The sequence below is a fragment of the Garra rufa genome, chromosome 10 (genome assembly GCF_049309525.1).
Source record: "Garra rufa chromosome 10, GarRuf1.0, whole genome shotgun sequence".
Lineage (NCBI taxonomy): Eukaryota > Metazoa > Chordata > Actinopteri > Cypriniformes > Cyprinidae > Garra > Garra rufa.
Genome location: NC_133370.1, coordinates 32,670,222 through 32,695,668, shown reverse-complemented (window position 1 = coordinate 32,695,668; position 25,447 = coordinate 32,670,222). Strand labels below are relative to the sequence as shown.

General features: G+C 37.2%; 2 protein-coding genes across 2 annotated transcripts; one reads left to right on the top strand and one right to left on the bottom strand.

Annotated features, from left to right (window-relative positions):
- Positions 1–223: 223 nt before the first annotated feature.
- On the top strand, positions 224–10,795 carry atp1b3a (ATPase Na+/K+ transporting subunit beta 3a). The gene is made up of 7 exons (XM_073848146.1): positions 224–509; positions 3,513–3,641; positions 3,789–3,887; positions 3,980–4,167; positions 4,665–4,715; positions 6,661–6,747; positions 10,032–10,795. The coding sequence occupies exons 1-7, from the start codon at positions 395–397 to the stop codon at positions 10,197–10,199; spliced, it is 837 nt and encodes a 278-aa protein (XP_073704247.1). The 5' UTR covers positions 224–394; the 3' UTR covers positions 10,200–10,795.
- Positions 10,796–14,759: 3,964 nt separating this feature from the next.
- Positions 14,760–23,358, bottom strand: grk7a (G protein-coupled receptor kinase 7a). The gene is made up of 4 exons (XM_073848145.1): positions 22,317–23,358; positions 21,793–22,230; positions 17,300–17,580; positions 14,760–17,026 (listed from the first exon to the last, which is right to left on the bottom strand). Exons 1-4 carry the CDS (start codon positions 22,911–22,913, stop codon positions 16,693–16,695), a joined length of 1,650 nt encoding a protein of 549 aa, XP_073704246.1. The 5' UTR covers positions 22,914–23,358; the 3' UTR covers positions 14,760–16,692.
- Positions 23,359–25,447: the final 2,089 nt, after the last annotated feature.

Here is a 25,447-nt window from a genome sequence, read left to right as displayed (position 1 = left end):
GGCTAAATAATGATAAGCAGTTCTGTTAGTATTATTGGCGTTTTTTACGTGCACCATGGTAATCGCTAGCTACATGTATATGGAAATTCATTCAATACCATGACACTATCTGAAACCATTGCGCTGAATGTTAAGATTCCTTGTAATTTGTAACCGTTTCAGGGTCGCAGTTTACGCATGCGCAAAACCGCTGCCCCTTCGTTCCCTCCCCCACAACATAACGTGCTGCTGTCGGTCCGGTTTGTTGGACCAGTTTGGAATCAGGAGCGTTGCAGGACATTTGGAGACGTCAGAGGCTCTTCGCTCTTTCCTCGGGGCATCAGCCCACCGTGTTCAGCCTCATCAGACCAGGTCACACCAGTGTCGTTCTCATCAGTTGCGTCTAAATTCCAGCATGTCCAAAAAGAGCGAAAAACCAGAGGAGGGCAAGGAGCCCGAGAGCAGCTGGAAAGACGTGATCTACAATCCAAGAACTGGAGAATTCTTCGGTCGGACTGCTAGAAATTGGGGTGAGTTGACACGAACCCTATGAAACGGCATTCGTTTAACATCATTCATGCAAGTGATGGAATGTGCAGCTTAAAGAAATGGCCATATAAGGCGGATTTTGTTGCAGAAATTGTTCAACCAACCATGAAGACCCCCTAGGGCCATGAATGAAGACCGAAAATGCCGAGAGCGATCGTTATCCTAGGCATTCCGACATCTTGATGTCATCAACTCTTTCATTGATAACATCAGTGGCAATTTAGTGTCCCCTCCTGTCTTTGTGTTTTAAATGATCTATATTGATTATAAATATGTTGCTCAACGCACAACATATCCAGGTTTCAGCAGATCTTCTGCAAAATGAGAAGCGGAAGCGGTCATTTAATGTCATTCTTTTTAAGGTGTTATTTTATTAAGGTTGCAACAAAATGACGTTCATGATGCGCGTTCGTGAGTTTTTTCGGTGTGGCGTGAAAATTCACTGTGCTGTGATGAAGAAGCCTCTGTTGACGCTAACAAACATCATTAGACACTGGCTCGGTGAAAAAAAAATGTTTTCATTCTAGAAATCAGTAGTGTTGTTTTTTGCGCATCTGTTTATTTATCAAATCATTATTTATCTACCGAAACCGTCTATGCTCTGCTTTCATAATATTGTCTTTAAAAACAACAATATTGTGAGAAGCTCTGTGCTTACTGCTTAATGTGAGGTAACGTTAAAGGCTGTCATTAACCTTCTCTTGTCCTCATTGACCTAAGGCCCATTATGCCTAGTCAATTCATCAGACTGTCCTGGCTAGTAAAACCAGTATAAAAGATTAAAGGCCTGCCGGAATGAATTATTCTCACACAGACGGAAATAACGACTCCGGTTTTCTAAAAACCCATTTGTTCTGGTTCGTTTTGAAGACAGACCTGAATGGTAACATCAAAGTGACGTCGCTGAGCGCCGTGACGTCGTCTGACCTGTGGGGAATAATCTGAATGGATTCCGTTTTCGCGCCTCACTAAACCTTCTGTGCAAATGACACATTTGATTATTTTCCCAGCGACAACGATCAACTGCTGAATGGAAATATAACGTTGTTTTACTGCAGCTGATTTACTAAACGAATACATAGGCTAAGCGACTCAATTATTTGTATACTTATTTTAAATCTTTTTTAAATCAATGAATTAAAGCTTTACAATACCTTTTGGCCCCCTAGCGGTTAAAAATGCGTGCGTCTTGCAGAATAAAAAACGTTGTGGTTGGGGTTCGAGGCACCGGCATACACACGGATAGAGGTCAAATAAATAGCAGGTTCTTTGTTTTTACAACCAGTGACTCCCTGGAGGTTTCCACCTCTTTCCTTAATGTGGAAGTAAGCCATGGGTAAGACTTCCGGCATAGGGAAATAACCGAGAAGAATAACAGTACAGTAAAAGGTAAAACTGTTTGCACTACAAAACAGTGTGTTCATAATTAATATAATACATCCAAATAATATGGTAATACACACCAATTTGTGATATCAAGTAGCAAAATGAACCGTTTTTTACAGCTAAAAAAATAGCTGGACATGGATTAGACTGGAAGCCATACAATTTACAAATGGCCGTGCCCGCTCTTATGGAAAAATAAGCTAGATAGATTTTTCTAAGAACCTAAAGATGGATTTTTTTCATGCACCATCATCTTATTATTATTTTATTATTATTATTATTATTATTATTATTAAAAGGCTGCATAGTGTAGTTTTTCTTATTAAATTTATATATAAAAAAATAATTTATTGACCAATCTGAAACTGGGTAAGATGCACTCTATAAATCTGTCTTAAAAACAATCTAACTTGGGTTATTTGGCAACCCAGTGCTGGGTAAGTATTGGACAGAACACATGCTGGGTTATTTTGACCCAGCTGGTTGTGTTAAATGTTTTTACCCAATATACTGGGTTGTTTTATTTAAGTCAACTGATGCTTAAAAGTTATTTTATTGCTGGCTTAAAATGGTCTGGAAATTAAAAAAATCACACAGAATTTTTAAAAGATGAACATTTATTATTAAGCAAGAACACCCATGGATGAAAATAAGAGATGAATTGAATTTATTTGGGTGAATACAGCATAGATTACAATATTACATACATTTAAACTCGTTTAATTAGCATTTTTGGGAAAAAAAAAGGAACATTTAAAAGCAGCAGTTTAATGTAAGTGTATTTAACCATTGTCTGTGATCACTTTTCACAGAAATAGTGCTAATTCTCATGCTGGTGTCTCCGCAAAATCTTAGCGAGTGATGGGCTGCTGTTCGCTGGGGGAACTGTGAACCTCAGACCACCGCCTTGTGTTTCACTCATAGCGGAAAGATGCCGTGACTGACTCTATAACCTGCCCATAAACAAACAGTACTGACACTAGAGATCATATTTTAACATCAAATTAAAATAAAATCAATTTATGTCATGCAAGACAAAAGGCGTTTCCATTATGCGAAACGGCTGCTGTTGATGCAACTGACTGGCATCTTGTCGTATGTTGCGTAACGTAAAATAATATAATTTACAGAACAGTAATGAAATAAAATGTATACAAACCTTTATTTTGCTGAAGAAGTGCTAAGAACTGCTCTCTCACTGTAGAAAATGCAAAAAGACCACGCTCAGACTGTAACTCAGCAGCTGGGTCGTTTCATCGGAGACAGGCTCAACCCAACGGTTGGGTACAAAAAATAATCCAATATTTAATAACCCATTAAAAATGACCCAGCAGCTTAGTTACAGAAAACTACCCAGCACCTGGGTAAAAATATTAAAAATAACGCAATAAAATAACCCAGCAGGCAAAACCAAGCATTTGGGTTCCGAAAATAGCCCAGCACTCAAATGATTCAAATGAGCTCTACATAAGATCTTAGCAAAATGTTGTACATTGTTTGGAAAGAAAAAACGATGATGCTTTTTTTTTTTTTTTGCAGAGCCTAATTAATTCAGTTCTGCCTAGCAACAAATGATTTTCAAAGATACTGTGTTTCAGGTCTCATCCTCCTGTTTTACTTGGTCTTCTATGGCTTCTTGACGGCCATGTTCGTCTTCACTATGTGGGCGATGCTTCAGACACTGAATGACGACACACCAAAATATCGAGATCGGGTTGCGTCCCCAGGTGAGTTTTTCAGTTTCAGTTTCACAAAAATTGACTTTAATTATTAACTGAAGTGTAAATTAAAAGGTCTATTTTCTGTTGTACATATTTCTCAGTTACGAGTTATTTAAAAATAATCACAACTAACTATTATTCAAATTTTCGCAGGGTTGGCTATCAGGCCAAACTCTTTGAATATAGTTTTTAACAGGTCAGAACAACTTGAATATGGACAGTATGTCCAGCATCTAGAATCATTTCTGCATCGTAAGTGCTCTACACTATTTTTTTTTTAAATTATTTCTCATCTGGTTGCATTATAAATGTATATTTATAGTTTCTCTATTTTCCATTTCCAGAGTATAATGACTCTGAACAAGTCAAAAATGACTTGTGTATGGCGGGTCAGTATTCTGAGCAGGATGAGGAACCTCAGAAGAAGGTGTGCCAGTTCAGGAGGAGTTTACTCCAGCGTTGCTCTGGGATGGAGGACACCACCTTCGGCTATGCTAATGGACAGCCTTGTGTTATTGTCAAGATGAATAGGGTGAGTATGATTGAGCAGTGATGCATTAAATGGATCAGAAGTGACAAAGACATTTGTAATGTTACAAAAGTGTTTATATTTCGAATAAATGCTGTTCTTTTTAAACTTTCTCTTCCATTGAAGAATCCTGAAAAATTGTATCACGATTTCCACAAAAACGCTAGGCAGCACAACTGTATTTCATCACTGATAATAACATGAAATGTTTCTTGGCCACCAAATCAGCATATTAGAAAGATTTGTGAAGGATCATGTGACACTGATGACTGGAGTAATGGTTGCTGAAAATTTAGCTTTTCCCTCACAGGAATAAATTGCATTTTAAAACCTATTAAAATGTAGTAATTGTAATAATATTTCACAATATTACTGTAATTCCAAACGAATTATGCATTATGAAACTATTTTGTTCAACAGTAAAAATGTGGGTATTCATATTGACTTACTGTCTGACTGAGGGTAAACAAGGCTGATATTGTGTTATTCTTAACCCTCAGATCATTGGTCTTAAGCCAGCCGGAGATCCGTACATCAACTGTACATCAAAGGTAACAGTTGTAGACCTGTTCAATATGGGTACCAATTAAAGAATGATTTACATTTTCTTATAGTACTTTATAGTGTAAGATCATAAATAATGTACATGTTGGAATTTGTGGTGTTTTATGTGGTTTAAAGCTGCAATTTGTAAGAGACATTTATAAAATGCAACTAAAAAAGCACAAATGCCTCAACACCTCCTTAAGAAATGAAGATCCCATTCTGGCTGTTTCTCAGAGTAATCAATTAAGGTTCATGCAAAGACCTTCCTGCTAAGTATTCTCCAATAGAGGGTTTGCACTTATGTCAGGTTTGGTCAGTCACCCAGATGCGTGGCCATATCAGCGATACTCGGATGTAAACAACAGCATGGATTGCATGGTTAATGTACTACTAAATACATTGTTCTGCTAATTTATGCTGTTTAAACTATGGAAAACGTGTGGAAGCGGCTAAATCATATAGAGAAGGACTTAGTAAGCAGGGAAGGGCGCAATATTTTGACAAACTAAAGTTAATAGGTGGTAAAGATACATACAAGCCGTATTAATTAAGATATCAGCCTAATATTTCACCTACCAGTCTGGAAATGATAAGAACAAACACAAATGTTGTCAAGATTCTTGCCCTGGAAATCCTGGTTCAGTTTGGCCAACCACAAACGTCTTTTGCTCCTCAGACAGTTTTTTGCACTCTTCTCCTTCATTTGTCATAACTTTTGGCAGTCTATTGTACTCCAATTGCTTTTTTCCGGTCCGACCGATTAGTAAAGCGCAAAACATGACAATAATTGACCATTTTCAGCAGCAATAATGAGCAAAATATGCAAGGTTAATTCGGTTCAGTGGTATTGTTTAAATTCAGTACTCATGTCAATGTAAAGTGAAGGTAAAAATCACATGGACAGTCAAGTGTAAGATGTTATGGTGCTCCATTACTCTGCAAAACAGCCACTGTAGGAGCAGAATCTGTTGGGTGTTTGTAATTGCTAGTGTTTCTGCAATTTTCCTATGGATTTCAGCTTTAAGGTTTGATTCATATCATATGTTGTTGTTGTGTTTCCTGCTTGGATTCTAATTGTTAGTCCATCCTCTCTCAGGAGTGTTTTTTTTTTCTTTTCTCCCTCCCTTTTTTTCTTTATCTCTCATGTCTCAATTGCATGCTGCCAGTTGAACTCCTTTGTAAAGTGATGGGTAAGATCACTGTATATCTGGTCTCTCATTCTCCCGGTCTCTCGTATGCTACTAGTTTGATTAAGCATGTCTCTTATATGCTTTATCATTCCTTACTTGAGGTAACTTTACTTTTCTATAATTTTACTTCTCCAGAGCATACAGATATTTTGCACAATCTTGTCAGAATTAGGGATGCATCATGATGTATATTAAATATAATCTAAACTGAAAAGAAACTAAATATAAACCGCTAAAAACTATGATAATTTTAAATGCTAAAGATGAATGTAGGTAACATTATTGTAATAGATATTACGTTAGTGTTACTAAATCAGTGTTTTATTAATTAAGTGTTAGGTGGCAGCAAAATCACAATTAATACAAATAAAAATCTGTAATATTGCCAGATATGGTGTTGACATCTCATGCATCCCTAATCAGAATCAGCTGTCCATTATCACACTGGTTATCATCTGAATATTTTAAGTCTCTAATGCTAATTTTGATCAAGAAAGATAGCTAATGAACAAATGCTAATGATTTTAGCATGGCAAAGCAGCAACATGACTTCTAGCGCTTGTTTTCTCCAAAGCAGCAGTCTGCTTTGTCTGTGCTCTGCTACTGCACTGCATCCAAATGTATTTTTACGCTGCCGCTACTGTATGTCATTGATGATTTATATTTTTGTTAGAAGTACATCAAACGGCATCCTCCGCTCTCACCCATTGACAGCCTGCTGTCTTCAGTTGTCTGATGGTATTTTCTTCTTTGTCTTCAGAGTGAGAAACCTCTCCAGGTGCAGTATTTTCCCCATGAGGGGACTATTGATAGGATGTACTTTCCTTACTATGGGAAAAAAACACATGTAAGTATAGAGCTCATCACATACTTAAATTAAACATTTTTGGGTGAACTTTCCTCAAGATTTCCTCACTCTCAGGACATCCAAGATGTAGATAAGTTTGTTACTTCATCAGAACAGATTTGGAGAAATTTAGCATTACATCAGTTGCTTACCAGTAGATCCTCTGTAATGAATGGGTGCCGTCAGTATGAGTTCGAAGAGCTGATTAAAAATATCAATAAACCCAAGACACAGTTCATAAATAATGTGTTGTGAAGCAAAAAACTGCATGTTACTATTAAATAAATAGTTCACCCAAAAATGAAAACTCTGTAATTAATTATTCACCGTAATGTCGTTCCAAACCCATAAGGCCTTTGTTCATCTTGGGAACACAAATTAATTCTGACCCTGCATAGACCACAACAGTACTAACACACTCAAGGCACAGAAACATAGTAAGGACGATAATAAAATAGCTGATGCGACATCAAGAGTTCAACCTGAATTTTAGTACCCTTGCTAACCATGGAGGGTCAGAAACTTTTGGATTTCATCAAAAATATCTTAATTTGTGTTCCGAAGATGAATGAAGGGTCTTACAGGTTTGGAACAACATGAGGGTGAGTAATTAATGACAGAATGTTCATTTTTGTGTGAACAATTCCTTAAACAAGTACATTATCATTACACTTTCTTCGTTGGTGAGCAAGTGATATAATACTGTATTTTTCCAAATCCATTCCATTCAAGAAACAAACTCTTGGGTGAAGGGTGAAGAAATTTTCAGCCAATTTTCATTTTTTGGTAAACTGTTCCTTTAAAAATATGTTCCAGGTTCAAAAGAAGTTAAAGAGAACTTTGAGTATTAAGACTTGTATAGCTTAATATAACACAAATTATGTTTCTTACTGAAATATGTAGCAGAAAGCCCTTAAAAGATTTCTGTTATTTAAAAATCCACATTGTTTTATACATATTTTGGACTATGTGTGGTGCCATTACTTCAGTGATGCGAAAGCGCTACCTGTTGCTATTTTTACGGAAACAGAAATCAATAGTGATACAATGCCACATTGTGCAGTGTTCGGTTGTAATTTTTAGTCAAAGGGCCATAAGAGAAGTGATGTAAGTCTTACTGCTTTTCCTAGTGATATGAAGAGTAACAAAGAATGGGAAGTTGCCTGTGGATGAATAAAATTTCCTAAGGCCTGCATCTTTGTTCCCTCCACTTCAGCCCTGATGGTTTTGAGGCTTTTAGTTGACCACAGTTATTGAAAGAGCTTACAAATGGCAGAGACAATAAACGTTAGATGCCGTCTTGGCAGGATGTAAACATGCAACGCTTGTCCTGATGGCACAACCATTGAAGGAGTTTCTCAGCACGAATTTCAATGGTTCGTGCTGAGAATGGTTCGTGCTCCGGCGTATTTAGACTCCATGTGGGGAATATCGATGGTGCACTTAAGTCTACACTTACATTGATTGCCACCTGTAAGCTCTCACCGAGCGCAACCATTTAATGTTATAATGGCATTCCCCATAGTCCAAAAAATGTATAAAACGATGTGGATTTTTTTAAATAACGTAAATTATTAAAGGAGTAGTTCACTGTCAGAACAAAAATTTACAGATAATGTACTCACCCCTTGTCACCCAAGATGTTCATGTTTTTTTCTTCAGTCGTAAGGAAATTGTTTTTTTGAGGAAAACATTTCAGGATTCTCTCCATATAATGGACTTCTATGGTGCCCCCAAGTTTGAACTCCCAAAATGCAGTTTAAATGCAGCTTCAAAGGGCTCTAAACGACCCCAGCTGAGGAAGAAGGGTCTTATCTAGCGAAACGATCGGTTAGTTTCTAAAAACATTTACAATTTATATACTTTTTAATCTCTATACAAAGTACACACAGAGCTAGACGCATTTAAGGTTTAAACGTATATACATTTTAATTTATTTTTTAGAATATTACCGATCGTTCTGCTAGATAAGACCCTGTGATCTGAGAGCCATTTGAAGCTGCATTTTGGAGGTTCAAACTCCGGGGCACCATAGAAGTCCATTATATGGAGCAAAATCCTGAAATCTTTTTCTCACAAAACATAATTTCCTAACGACTAAAGAAAGAAAGACATGATCATCTTGGATAACAAGGGGGTGAGTACATTATCTGTAATTTTTTGTTCTAAAAGTGAACCCCTTTAATGGGTTTTCTACTCCATATTTCAGTAAGAGACATAATTTATGTTATATTAAGCCATACAAGTCATAATAACCAGGGTATTCCCTTTAAGGTCAAGTGTCAGTATTTATAACATAACATAATCCACTTGTCTCTCCATTTCCTTAAAGTAGAATTATGAACTACTGTGAGGCATTTAAAATGGAAGTGAATGGGGCTAATTTATAAATGTTACAGAATTTTAGTAGTATAGTTACACATTTTCTGTGTATCTAGTTATAAAACATTGTTACCATAATACAGTGCCATAAACTCTAAAATATAAACTGCAAACATTATATCAAAAGCTGTTTACTTATAATTATAATGTGACTGGGATTAATTTGTATTAAACCTGGAATATTCCTTCATTATGTAATAAGTTGATGTATAGTACATAAACAGTGCCTTGCAAAAGTATTCATACCCCTTCATTTTTTTTTTCCCCCGTTTTGTTGCAGCATTATGTTAAACTGCTTTAAATTAGTTTTCCCCACATCAATTTATTCTCCATACACAAACCAGATTTGCAAATTTTACAAATTTATTAAAAATAAAACACTGAAATAAGTACAGTGCATACTCAGTACATAGTTGAAGCACCTTTACAGCCTCAAGTGTTTTTGGGTATGATGTGACAAGCTTTGCACATCTGCATTTGGCAATTATCTGCCATTCTTTGCCTCACCTTTTCACCTCTCAATAGACAGCAACGCAACTACCATGTTCAAGGCTGTCAGGAAATTGTTGAAAAAGGTTATTTTTGTTTTCTTTGCACAAAGTGTTCTCGTAGTTTAGTTTCATTAAGGTTAAACCACTCATGTCACATGGACTATTTTAACAATGTCCTTACTACCTTTCTGGGCATTGAATGCGTCTGTCCATGCGGGGTCAGAAAGCTCTCGGATTTCATCAAAAATATCTTAATTTGTGTTTCAAAGATGAACCAAGCTCCTACAGTTTTGGAACAACATGAGGGAGAATAATCAACTGGATTTTCATTTTTGCGTGAACTATCGCCTTAATTGTGTATCGCGAAGTGCACTATTTCACCTTAGTTTTTCTGTCTCTGGCTGTTTATAGGAGGGTTATGTTCAGCCTCTGGTTGCTGTAAAGCTGTTGCTTAAGAAGGAAGACTACAACTCTGAGCTGATTGTAGAGTGCAAGGTAGAGGGCTCCAACCTCAAGAACAACGACGAGCGTGACAAGTTTCTCGGTCGCGTCACCTTTCGAGTCCTGGTGACCGAATAAAGCCTGGTGCGGACGCTCAAGGGGAACTTGCACTACTTTTCTCCCTGTTGTCCCGGTTCTCCTTTTAAGCCCTCCATTGTATGCTCTGCTGATCCTCAGCGGGTCTCAAGGACCTAATTTAACTCTCCACAGACAGGCATGACTGATTGATTTTTGTTAATGAATCCCACTCACCATGTCTCCTGTCTAGCACCTCCTTCTACTGAAGACATGAGTGTCACTGAACTTTTAATTGTATTTTAACCCCAGGCCTCGCATTCCCTAGATGTTTTGAATTCTTTCAAACGTTGTCCCCTTGAAGGGTTTTTGTTTACATTGTGATTGATGAAACGGGTTAGTCGCTATCTTTATCCTCGGTTGGTGTTTTTGTGTTTGTGTTGCTCTGTGTGAATATATTTAATGATCGTACTGTCATATTGCTATAAGATCTATGTTAAAGAAGTGGCATTTTTAAAATATTAAATACGTGAAGAGCCAAATTTGTAACCTAAATGGTTTTCATAACCTCTGCATGGATCCTCGTTCATGCAGACGCCTTAAGAGCCATTTAACATCTTAGTACAAATGCTATTTTGACAAATAAAAAAGAAAACAAAAGTAAGTGGTGGTTTTAGATTGTCTGTAATACCCTGAATGTACCACATGATGGCGTTAAGATATAATGTTGTGTAACTTATTTATTTATTTGCTAAATTGGTTGAACTTTAAAATTACAACAATTGTGTTTACATATGACCTCATTCTCTTACTACATTAAATCATGTGCTCGGTGCGTCGTAATTGTTTAACTTAACCATGTCACAGTGCTCAACCAAACAGCACTGTCTATTCCTGCCAGCAGCTATCAATAAATCAGCAATTTGCGTCAGCTGATTAGTTGTCCACATTAAGGCCCCGTTTACACGAAGGGAAAACGCAGATATTTCCCTGCGGTTTGGCCTCTCATTTACACGAAAACCCCGTTTTTATCACAGAAAACGATTATTTCTAAAAACTCCGGCCAAAGTGGATAAATTAGAAAACGCCGTTTTCACGTTGTAGTGTGGACTGTGAAAACGGAGGCTTTTGAAAACGATGACGCATATTTATAGTCATGTGACGCATATTGTACCTATCTATCTATGTTTACACCAGTAATTGTGCCTGTGCTATTCACACACTGCTGCTAAAGAGATTTACCTTGTACACTCTTCAAATTACAGTCCTAAAATGATGACAGAAAATTTACTTTTGCTGTCCTGAAAAAACATGACGACAACTGCTTTTCAGATAAAATATGAATGAGCGCGAAATAGACGCGTCAGTGGAGGATGAGATATTTCCGTAAATTATCCCGCCAGAAGAATTGCGTGAAAACTTATTACGTCTGTATACTTTTTGAGGCTTTACGCATGCGCAGTAAGGCGAATTTGATGTTTTCCTACGTTTCAGTGTGGATGAGAAACTTTTGGAAAACGCTTGGAAACGCTGGTGTGGACGGCGAGCGTTTTAAAATGAAAACTCCGTTTTCAAATGTATCCGGATTAATGTAAACGTAGCCTTAGTCACAGACATGGGAATCTGCTTCAGTCTGTCTGTTTAAGCTGGCCAAAGTTTTCGGGTTATTGTTGCATAGCCATCTATAATTTACCACACACGTAACAATTTTTTTTAACTTTGTTGTTGTTATTATTACTACTACAGCTTAATTTTGCTTTTTTTTAAGCTGATAAAAAAAAAAAAAAATTAATCACAATTACTTTCTTCTATTGACAGTGCTAAATATTTTTAAGGAAAAGAAAGTACAGTGTCAGCTTCAGATACTACTTTAATCATTTGCTTTGGCCGGTGACAATATACAATTAAAGTCAAAAGTTTACACCTTGCAGAATCTGCAAAATGTTAATTATGTTACCAAAATAAGATGGATCATACAAAATGTATGTTATTGAATTTATAAAAATGACCCCGTTCAAAGTTTAAATACACTTGATTTTTAATACTGTGTTGTTTCCTGAATGATCCACATCTGTTTTTTTTGTTTAGTGATGATTGTTCATGAGTCCCTTGTTTGTCCTGAACAGTTAACTGTCCATTGTTCTTCAGAAAAAATCCTTCAGGTCCCAAAGAATCTTAGATTTTTTAGCATTTTTGTGTATTTGAACCCTTTCCAGCAATGACTGTATGATTGTGAGATCCATCTTTTCACACTGAGGACAGCTTATGGACTCTTGCAACTATTACAGAAGGTTCAAACACTCACTGATGCAGAAGGAAACAGGATGCATTAAGAGCTGGGGGTGAAAACTTTTGGAATTCGAAGATCAGGGTAAACTTAATTTAGTTTGTCTACTGGGAAACTTGTTAGTATCTTCTGTAGCTTCAGAAGGTCAGTACTAAATGAAAAAAAGTATTAGATGTAGGCAAAATAAGAAAAAATTACACATCATTCTGTTCAAAAGTTTTCACCCTTGGCTCTTAATGCATTGTTTCTCTCCTTCTGGAGCATCAGTGAGCGTTTGAACCTTCTGTAATAGTTGCATATGAGTCCGTCAGTTGTCCTCAGTGTGAAAAGATGGATCTCAAAATCATACAGTCCTTGTTGGAAAGGGTTCAAATACACAAAAATGCTAAAAAAAAAAAAAAAAAAACAAGAATTTGTGGGACCTAAAGGATTTTTTAAGAAGAACAGTTTAGGACAAGGGACTCATGAATAACTGTCACTAAAAAAAAAAAAAAAAAAAAACACAGCTGTGGATCATTCGGGTATCAACACAGTATTAAGAATCAAGTGTATGTAAACTTGTGAATAGGTCATTTTTATAAATTTAACTATTATTTTCTCTTGAGGACGCTATGTAAACAACATATATGTGAAGCATCTTATTCAGGTCAGTACTAAATAAAAATAATCATTTGACTCCAACTGTAAATAATAAACTTAATATAAAAACAGATAAATGTAAATCAAAGCCAGTTATTTAAAGCTGCAGTCTGTAACTTTTTTTTTGTGTTCAAAATTTACAGAATTTATATAATAAGTGTGTACATCGTGAATCAATTTTCCAAACCTTGTTTGTGGCTTATTCTGAATCACATGGTAAGTTTTTATATTCACACAATTTTATAAGAAAGATGCTCTGGCTACAGTGTTCTTCCGCAAGATGCATACCGTTCTGTTCAGTAACCGCTAGAGTGCCACAAAACTAATACGTTTCGGAAAATTTTCAAATTTATGATCATATTTTTGTGTCTTAGCTACCGACAAACACCAAAATGTGTTTCAATCAAAACACATTTTGATAACACACAGCAATCATTTTTGCCTCTAGATGTGAAAGGACACTCTCACTAACACTGCTTCTTACACAAATAAGCTTATTTTCCGCATTAGTGGATACTGGTTTACATAGGGAGGAGTGGGATCTGTTTGGCTTAACAGGGACAAAACTCAGTCATAACCCGCATATTAATTGTATTATGCCAACTATTTCTACATGGACATTGCCTGATAAAGCTCAGAAGTGACGTAACAATTCATTCACGTGTGCTGAACCAGACAAGATCATATATAACCCTGGACCACAAAACCAGTCTTAAGTAGCACATTTATATTTGTAGAAATAGGCAAAAATACACTGTATAGGTCAAAATTATCGATTTATTCTTTTATGCCAAAAATCATTAGGATATTAAGTAAAGATCATGTTCCATGAAGATATTTTGTGAATTTCCTACTGTAAATATATTAATTAAAATAATATTCAATTGGACAACTTTGAAGATGATTTTCTCAATGTTTTGATTTTTGTTGCACCCTCAGATTCCACATTTTCAAATAGTTGTATCTTGGCCAAATATTGTCCTATCCTAACAAACTATACATCAATGGAAACTAATTTATTTTATTTATTCAACTTTCAGATGATGTATAAATCTCAGTTTCAAAAAACTGACCCTTATGACTGGTTTTGTGGTCTGGGGTCACATATACAGATCATAAATTGGTGAGTCTGGTGAGAGCAAATCAGTTCTCTTGGTTTAGCAAATCAGACTTGAGGTTATAAGGATTAGAGGTTGATTTAAGTACGCGAGTATAAGCCAGATTATCGCCTTACAAGATAAGTGTGGTGTTCTGAATTCAGTCCAGAACTTTTCAGGCAGTCTGTGATTTGACTCCTTAATCTGGGGAATATTTTTAGGTTTTGACTCTTGCACAGATTTTTCTTTTTTCTTTTAGCAGTTGAATTTTACAAGCATTAGGTGAGAGATTCAATTTAAGATTCAATTATCTCAGGAACACATAAAAGTAAAAGCAAGGAAAGAAATAATGGTAGACTAACCTCTGAAGTGAACTCTGACTCCCTTAAATTTGTTGAAAGCACCGGGGTTATGGGAGGGGAAGGAAGCTAAGAAATAAACCTGTAAAAGTAACAAACATTTTATTGACCGATTTTGAATCCGTGCTCCTGTTGAATATCTGAAATTTCTATTTAGAATCATTCTCAACTTTATATACAATTACATTCAATCATTACTACTTACCTCTCAAACTGTAAAAACTCAACACTGGCAAAGACATGGAACAAATAATCCATTTTATGTCACAATAACTTTTTTTACTCAGAATTATAGAAGCAACACCACTGAAGACTGGAAGAGGGCATAACCTTCACCTTGGTTACAAAAGCGCAAATGGTGACGTATCAGTGCCAAAGCCCTCTATTTGTGCCCTTGAGGACTGACCTCTTACAGGCTACACTTTCCTGTAAAGGCAGGCTGTGTGTCTTTACCACTCTGTTCTGATGGGATATGATAACAAAACACAAATGGAATTACCTTTGAATGCTAAGCAATCAAGCTCTGATTTTATTTTATTTCATTTCAGAGCTAACAATATATGTTGATTTATTAATTCTTTATATGTACACATTTATACACACAATTCATTTGGTGCACAATCAGAAAAGCCCTGCTATCAAAAATCACAAACATGGAGGTCATGAGTTAACAATTGACCCTTCGCAAAGACCCGCCCCCTTCGTTACTGATGCTATGTTTGTCAAGCCATGGCACCCCCACGCCACACCCTAAAAAACTGATGATACTGACAGCATGCCGACAGACAAGACAGATAAGGATACTTTTGGTGTGACACAAAGTGTCAGCTTTCAAATCTAGTCATTTTGTAAGAAATTCGACTAATAAGTGTTTTGTGGCTCTTCAAAAGAGCTGAAACGATCAGTCAACATTATCAACAGCAACAACAACAACAAAAAAACTGTTGAGTAGTTGTTTGGTCTCATATGACCTAATGTAAGAGCCTGCAATAATGCGGTTTGACTAGGGTGGCGCAGTAGCGCCCCAGATAGCAGACGTACATCTGCAAGATGTCTGTTAAAGGTCTCTTAATCTGGAAAGCATATTCTATGTACAAACATCTGACAGACATCTGTAAGATGTCAGTTTTACATACATTCTAAGTCATAAACATCTTAAAGAAATCTAATAGACGTCTATTTGACATCTGATAGGAAATGAGCAAACTACGTCTTGCAGATGTCTTGCAGTAAATAAAGACGTCAAATAGACATCTCCAAGATTTACGTGTGCTATCAGGGGCAAGACTGTAATTCAGCCCTCCTGGATGCAATTCAAAAGAAGATACAAACAGCGCTTTAAAGCAAACGCAGCTGAACCTGAGTGGCAATTGGATGAATATGTAAATATATGCAGTGTGCTTTCCTCTCAATAACGAAATAAACACAACAAAAACTCACAGCGGTGTGAAAGCAGCAACCAGTCAACCCTACATAGGACAAACTGTTGATGGCTAGAGGAATTTTGGCCTATTAATGTAGCTTTCAGCTACCCATAAGTAGTACATTCCACAGAATCAAAAAAGGACAAAGAATTCTGCAGATTCCATCTGGGTCTGACCTTCAGTAGCTTCTTAAAGTCTTACAAAGAGAATGTGTACAGTAGATGCCAATTGTGTGCTAGTACACCGTGATCTAATCCACAAATAACTGTGATTTGGCAAGGCAGGAGATGTTTGAAACGCAAGCCGTGCTTCTTGGGAACGACTCAACTTTGCATATCCACACATCCCTACCTTCTGATCACAAACTGCTGCCGATTACATTGAGTCGCTATTGTTACATCACAATCTTAAAGTCTCTTTAGGTGGCCTGTAGTCCTCTACCTTTGCTAGCATCTTCTCAATAGGGAATAGTACTTTTACTTGCACCTCCTGTGGGATAGGAGGTTGACTACTTCACGAAACATAAAGGAACTGCAGAGAAGAACTTCCCTGACTGGTCCAAAGCTCAGTCCACCACATCATGGAGTGTTTCTCAGACCATGTGGCTGTGCAACTGAAGCAACTAACGTCCCATCTCTTTCCAGTCATGGTCCACTCTTCTTCGACACAGAGCACATTTTCATTCATGTTAGTGATGCCACTGAAAGCATTTGCTGGTGAATTCTGGGCTGGGTGGCTGGATTGGTCCTCTCACAGAAGCGTGCAAGTGCCTGATTTCTTATCATCATCTAAACCACCGGATGATTCTTTCCGGTTGGGGTCGTTGAGCTCATCAAAGAGTCCAGTGTCAATCATCTCCTTTTGCCAGGCAATGGGGATAGCACCTGTGCTAAACTCCTTAAAGAACTTGTCATCCTTCGCATCAAACTCAATACCCTTGATTTCAGAGAACTCAGCAATGTCACTTGTATCCTTTGCATAGACAACGTTGGGTTTGGGCACCCAGGGTGGATCAATAAGGCCGGCCTCCAAACGAGCAAAGTTGATGGACTTGAACCACTCATGCTTCCTGGGATCATCACCCCTGTGAAAATAGTACAAGTACATTTCACAATATTGCCATTATTACATTTGGCCCAAGAGAAGAGGGAGGTTGACCATACAGTTTAGTTTGATTCCTCGAGAGACCTAGAAAGTCATCATTGCCAAGGCATACAACTTTGTTACAATAGCTAACTGTAATACTAATGAAGAATACTGTGGTGAAGGATTTCAAACAGGTTCAGATATCCTGCTTTAATATCTCCGATCTCACTGAAGGATCAGGATCGAGGTTAAGAGGGATAGAAAGTCTTACTTGCAACCAAGACGTTCATCAACCTTCTTCTTGAGGAACTGCTTGATGATGTCTATGGTGGTGGCGTCAAAGTTCTTGTGCTCAAACTTTGGTTCCTCATTAATGATGCGCCTCTGTACCTCCTCCTTCTCCACCTTCTCCTTCTTGGCTTCGGGACCTTTGAATGGGGTATAGCCAGCTACCATTTCATAGATACTGCAGCCGAGGGCCCACCAGTCCACTGATGTCCTGTATGGGACGTCAGTGAGGATTTCAGGTGCCATATATGCACCTGTTCCGGCCTGTGAAAAGAGAACCAAAGGATTTAAGGGGCAAACGTTCAACATTTCATATGGGAAACTGATTATATAAGGGGCAAAACATACACTTTTTATGAAACTGTGATGGTTTGAAGAGAATCAAGGTTATTAAACTGGCAGCAGTAGTAGTAGAGCATTTTATGTAAGTATTACCCTATCTATTGCTCGTACCTCATTTCCTCTCTTTGCCAGAAAGAAGAAGCTTAATTGTAATCCTCTACTACCTGTCAGGAGTCATGTGCCGATCCACTGTGATGAAGTAGACAGTCGGGCTATATAAAGACATCCATTCTTAGGCTCAAATGCACATGTGCACCTTTGCGTACAAAGATGCTTTCACCTGGAGTCATTCATTAATAACTATAGCTAATCTAACAGCAGAGCTTTTCAATTTACTTCCACGACTTTAAGACATCACTGCGGGTGCTTATGGAATTTAAACCATGATAACAGTCCGACAACACAATCAAATTGAATAACTGCACTGTAAATGCGAACTTTGGTGTAAGTTGGATTACTATAACTAGTTGAGTTACTTTAATGTGACTTTTTGCTTTTCAAATGGTAACTTTTTCAACATAAATGCTTAGAAATATGTCTCAACTTCACATCTAATGAAATATTTCAGTTTCAGGTTTAACCAGAAATTCAATTTAGTTGAATTTAGTTAAGAATTAAGTTTATAAAGAAATATATATTATCAATTGGCAACATCTAAACTAAAAATTTTAAGTTTGTTTTAACTGTTCACTTATGCAGTTGAATTGACTTAATGTAAATATTAGGAATGAATGAACTTATGTAAGATTATATAAAATTATGTAAGATATTGACTAAGGAAAATTAAGTTGATAAAATGTAATAAATTAAGTTGAAAAAACTTAAAGTTCTTAGGTGTTACCAATTGAAGTCATTTTTGATCCAACTGTTCACTTTTTACAGTGTAAGATATCCCAGGCAAAAATATTGTTTTGGTGGTATCTTATTGGTTATTTATACCTAAAGTGATAAACCCCTTCAGAGATATCCAGAACTATAAAAAAGATGTAGTAATCAACAGGGTTAGGCTCAGTCAAGTTAAAATGTAGTGATTGCATGGCTGAAGATTCATGGTCATTGTGCCAGGCTAAGACAATTAGATTACCGAAACTAGAATGACCTAGAACTTCAGACCACTAAAGCTATAGTTTGTGCATTTTGCATAGTTACATAAATCAAACTGCTTGGGTCATGGCTTTAAAGATGTCAGTGTGACATGTCAAGAAGATTACGGCTTCAGCCAAGCTAAAGGTCAATAAAGTGTTCAAGAAGACAAGAAAATAACAGCAAATATAATGCAATGATAAACACAGAGCCTTTAAACATCTAAAATTTATGTGACAAATATAAAATGTAGCTCATCCCCCTCCGTCTGTCTTTGGCTGTCTGATCAGAGACAGATTTGTGTAATTCTACCTAAGAGGATCAGGAGTGTAAAGCCAACCAAACCCCCGGTGGTTCAGCTTGGGCTTCAACCTGCATTGAGGACTCAAGAAGGGCACGGGATAATAGGCTTAGGGTCACTGCATAAAAGTTGCTTCATTTTGACGTTTGACAATATGTCAAAAATGAACAAGTAATTAGGGGCAGCACTGAGTATGCAACTACCTTTTGTCTACAAATGTGAACATTAGAAATATGATATAAAAATATGATTACCAAACAAAACAAAAAAGATGTTATATGTATCTACAATCAAATGTATCAACATTTACAAATGTAACTTGTTAGTACAAATGTAGGTTCTAACACTTTTTAAAAGACCTTCAAATTCTGTGAATAAGTTAAAGGTTTGTTTAACCTAATTAGTGTTTTGCTGAAATTATCATAATTTCTTGAACAAGCTTCCAATTTATTTCCGCAAATCTCCACTGAGATAAACACTAAGCATAAAAAATCACTTTGTGTTTCATCAGACATCATTTCATAAGTCAATTTCATCAAGCTTCCTAGTTTCTAATAGTGTCCTGTCCATTTACTATAAATTATGCTGCACTACATTAATAAACATCACAATATCTATAGATTTCATGCTGTTTTGTATAACACTGTATTATTGTCATGAGATAGAAACCCAGTTGTCAATATTGTGCCTCTTGGCTAAATTTGAAGCACTTGTGTCCCCCTCTGAATGAAGTCAAATTAGTGTTTCAGAGATCCTTAGCTTAGTTTAGCTGGAAGCTAAATCAGACATTTAGTACATAGCAGATTATAAATGAATACTAATATAATTGAATGAAAATAAATATAATTTATAAGTTAACTTCATGCAGAATTATCCTAAACACAATCATCTGTGGCCCACCAATGCAAAAGCTTAAAGAGAAATGAGCCAAGGGTGCAGGTAAGGACACTGCAGCTAGCTGATCCTTGTATCACTTCATTATGCTGTCTTTGGGTCTCTTCAGTGGTGTAGCTGTACTCAGGTTGATGAAGATCACCAGGAATTATATAACAGGCACAGAACACCACACTAACTCGGCAGTAATCCTGATTTACCATGTACAAGACGAACAGTCTGAGGTACCTAACAGTGTTACTGAAAATCTCCAAAGTCCTGGTGGCATACAAGGACTGCTATACATAAAGTGAACAAAGGTTTTACAAAACCAGTGATCTCAAATTGTATTCTGAGGACCACTTAAACAATAACTATTGCAAAAAGCAGAAGTCAGTTAATAAAGTGACTCATTAATCAACAGTTAATTAGCTGATTGTGTTCAAAGTGTTTCTGTTTTCTCACAGTGATGTATGTCCAGCCCTGATAGCACACTTACATCACAGAGATATCTATCTACATCTGCAAGATGTATTTTTTAGATTGTTTGCCCATCTGCAATACAGCTATGTCAAATATATGTCTATTAGAGGTCTTTAAGATGTTTATGGGTTTAACAGTAAAAGACAGTAAAAACCTGTTAAATGGTTAATAGTAAATTCCCCTACTATATACGATGAAAAACTGTATTGGACATTACATGTAATTTTACGGTAGTATACCATTCCTGGAAGTGAATTTACAGTGAATAACCGTAAATTGATATTCCCAGAATTCCCTGCATGTTTTTTGTTGAAATAACAGATTTTTCTTATTTTTTTTCTTATCAGTTTTGTACATTAGGGTTGTATGTTACACCTAATGTTGTTAAATGAATGTTTATTGCATTATTTCAGTTTAATGTGTGTTACCATGGTGTTTAGTGTTTGTGTGAATGACACTGTGCATCTTCTATATATGTTGTTATTTAAAAGCTGCTTGTAATGGGGTTTGGTTCATCATGTGACTTTGCAATAGGTGGTTATCGGTATTACAAAAGCACAAAACAGATTTCAGTACTTCAAAAGGTTGATATATTAACATTATATCAGTTAATGACATTATGGTATTTAACTGTAAATTAGATTAAAACCATAAAACCTAAAATGTTGCTACAGTACTTTTTACCGTAAATTTGACAGATTTTTTTGTTTTGTTTTGCTTTTATAGATGTTTGTACAGAGCAGATGCTTTCCAGATCAAGTGATCTTTAACAGACATCTTGCAGACAAACGTGTGCTATATGGGGACTTAGCTAATGAATAGTACATTTAGGTTTATTAGATAAAAGTAGTTATTTTCTTTCATTATTAGACCAGTCCAATCTAGTTTATTTTAATAACATACATAGAATAATTATGGATTGGTGTTGAATGAAATCCCCTAAATAATATATGGAGTGTTAGGTTTTCTGTAATTTTGGTTTTACTGTTTAGGTTGTTCACCTCCATTAATAGTTTGAGAATGATTCTCCATACTTTTCATCTCACACAAGCATACCGAAATGTTATCCAGTGGCTTTTAATGGTACTACCTTGCTGGAAAAAAAAAACAATCGAAACCATCACAGGAATTCTAATGGTTTCAACTACAAATACTATTACAAACATTACAAACTATCAACTTTAACCATAAAACCATTAAAAATGGATTCCTGTAGTGTGTTTTAAGACATATTCCATTAGGATTTTGTGGTTTTAACAAGCCGCCAATAGAACCAGTACAATTCCCATTATAAAACCATTAAAAACCAATAAAACCATTACAAATTCTGTGATGGTCTCTATTGGTTTTTTTTTTTCAGCAGGGTAATCACTGCATAGATGCGATTAACTCACCTTCTGGGTGATGGTTTTTCCAACAGGAATCTCCACCGCGAGCCCAAGATCTGAAAGACGGCACTGGCCCTGGCTATCTAAGAGCACGTTCTCTGGCTTCATGTCACGGTACACAATGTCCATGGCATGCAGGTGAAGCATCCCAGTTGTAATCTGAGCTGTGTAATAGATGATCCGTTCCATTTCAATACCCTTCTCGCCAATGTTATAGATGTGATACTTGAGGTCACCTCCATTCATCAAGCTCATGACCAGACAGAGATGGGTCTTGGTGTCGTAAGCATAGGCCAGGCTGACAATGAACAGGCTGTTGACCCTCTCCAAGATCTTCTTTTCTAGGAGGGCCATTTTCTCACCATGTTTCTTCTTGAGACGCTTCTTGCAGAGCTTCTTGCAGGCATACATCTGGCCGGTGTTCTTAACCTGCACTGCACACACCTGGAGGTGTAGATTGACATGGTTAAATTTGAGAGATCTACATCAAAGACATGTACTCATAATTGAACTCCTAGTTAAGAACCTACCTCTCCGAATCCACCCTTTCCAAGTGTCCTGAATTCATAAAAGTACTTATCAGTGATTGGCTGTCTCTCATACTCTTTCCACTGCAAAAACTTGTCAAAGAATTCACTCGTCTGGTAATCTGTAAACGGCTTGCCTTTTAGGAACTCTTTGGTGGCATCCTTCACCTGTCCCATGACCTCCTCGAAATCTTTGTCGGTGACCGCCTTGCACTTGGTTGCTACATCTCCAGTCAGGAAGGTGAGGGAGCTCTTGGAGCCATCCTTGCAGAACTTATTGATGATATTTGTACGGGCCTTGTCTTTGGCGGCGGCCTCTGACAATTCCCAGTCGTTCAAATCATCCAGAAATTCTGCAGCAGTGTTGCACTCTGGCCCCGCTTGATCCAGGTACTGGCGAAAAAACCTCTTTCCAATCGGCTGCTGTTCGCAGAGGGAGTCAAAGTCCTTGTCCAGTGTCGACCTGAGTGCCACACATTGCTCTGCCTTGGGTAGAGAGAGACTTCGGCGACGTTTCTTCATTTCCTTGTCATCGCCCCCTTGGGCTTTTAGGTAGGCCGTGTTGGCCACCAAGTTATCGAGTCCCCCCATGTCACACATTTTGGCAGCTGTGTTGGGTTAGTCGCCCCAGAGAAAAGGAAAGCTCCCGAAGCTCTGCGTTCTCAGGCTAGAAGATGCTACCGCCAGCGCTTGGTGCGTTTGTGTGCGACTCGCTTCGAAGCCAAGGCGCGAATGAGCCACTAAGACACACGCACCTGCAGACCAAGATACACTGACAACCCAGTAATTACTCATTTAGAATTAAATACCTGCAAGGGATTTTCACTTAAGTATATTTGTGTGGTCTATACTCAGCTACTATTCAAGGAAAGGAACTTATAAGAGGGTTCTCCCGCTAAGAAGCTTTAGGGCTGACTATATTTAGGCAGATGCAGAGCGCTAGTAAACGGGTGTCCATCGGGCTCTGTTGTCTAAACATAAATGGTGATACGATGAGAGGAGCAAAAATGTGGGAGCTAACAGCTCAGCATGGAGTGTACAAAATGCTGAGGCTAGCAGGATCCACTCAAACTTTCTCCTGTTGTTTATAAGCCAATGGCTAATGTGTTATTGCCACACCAAATACCAAAGAAAGGGGCTAATGTCCATCTGCTGACACAATCAATCGTATGATTTCAAATCATTTTACTTAAAGATTTGAAATTTTTGCAGTTTGCCTATTTCATTTTTAACATTTCAACAACTGATGAAAAAGTGTGTCAATATGTTCCTACCACATGCTTTACTAGAGTATGTTCACTCAGGGATTCACCCTGAGCTACACTCTGGTTCTTTAAAGGTTCATTACATGTAGAAACAGTTCTTTTTAGAACCAGTGCCCCGAAGATCCCCTTTTGTTCTAAAGTAGATCTTTGTGGTTCTTTGTGTTAGAGTTTATGGTTATTTATTCTCGTCCCTGCACAAAGCACCTCTTTACTGATTTTTATTATATTTTATATACACAGACTGTCAACATACTCTCAACAAATAAATGGTTTCATTCTTAAAAATTCTATGCATTTTAACTTTCAAGTTGTAACTGGTTTCCTACCAAATGTGACATGTAAGTGTGACAAGCTCTGTTCAGTTAAGGATAATTCAGTATAGTCTTCTAAATAAATAACAGAGATATTGTATTTTTGATCCAATTTATGATTTTTTAAAATTATTATTATTACTTTTGTTCATACATAATCATACCTAGACTTTATATCACTTTCTCCCTTGATAGTGTTAATGGTTCACATATAATCAATCTTTTGCTTCTTTTGGACTTATTGTTTTTCCTAAAAGGAACCTGAGGTATTAAGACTTTTATGAAGACGCGTAAAAGAAGTTGTAAATTCCAAGAGAAGCAATATAAGTCTTCACTGCTTTCCTAGCTATAAGAAGACAAAAAAGAATAGGAAGATGCCTGTGGATTAATAATACTTCCTAATGAAGTATTTGAAGTAATTGAAGTATTGAAGTCTTTGTTATATCAACTTTAACCCTGATACCTTTGAGGCTACAAATGGGGCAAAAAAGAAATGCTAGATGCCATCCTGGCAGGATGTAAACATGCCGAAGCTTGTCATGATGCCGTTGCCACTGAAGGAGTTTCTCAGCACTATACTGCATTTGCTTATATCTTTCTCTAACTGTGGTCATCGTATCAGTATTTCATTTTCCAAGATGTATTGTGCTAAAATTAGCAACAGGTAACGCCAGTAGCTCACAGAGTGCAACAATTTCACGTCATAATGGCGCCCCCCCATAGTCCCCATGTGCTCCCGTGACCCAGTTGAGTTTGGGTTTACTATATAAAAAATATATATTACTATATATAATGTTGTCTGCCTCATGTTTCCTTGTCTGGTGTTAAACATCTTCATGTCCTTAAATAATGTTTTTATTTAAAAAACTAAAATAATTGTCTTATCTGATTCACCTCGTTGAGTTGAGTATTTAAAATGTTGTGCCTCATGTTTCCTTGTCTGATGTTAAATGTCTTCATGTCCATGAATGGTGAAACATGTATGTTCCTGTCTGTCCTGTATTACCCGTGTTGGATCATTAAAGACTGTTGCTTGTTATTATCTCTCGTCACTGTGTTCCTTGCTCCTATGCAGTTGCAACCCTAACAGAACACCGGACCCACTTCTACTACAAAAAAAAAAAAAAAAAGAGTTTAGTTTTTCTCCCCGTTTTGTTTCTGTGTTGAGTACAGTGTTTTTTTGTTTTGTTTCCCGTGTTTTCTCTATGGATCCCCTTGGTGCGTTGTTCACCCATCCCAGAAGGATCTTCCCCTTTTGGAGTATGTGGTTGAGATCAGCCAGCTCGCCGTTTAAACAGTGTTCACCGACGTTGTGCTGACACCACTGGACTGAGCTGGACTGTTGTGATCAACAAGCCATCGCCGCACAGAGCCTCAGAGCTGAGGATTGATGCGGAGCCAATGCTGTTTGTGACGTCAGACCAGATGTGGGAGCCGGCTACTACGCCTGCCACGAGGGAAAAAGCTGTGGACAGCGAGATCGCTGAAAGGAGCTCCACTCACTGCACCATGGCTGAGGGTTAGCTAATTGTGGATGTGGAACTGTGGAACTCTGAAG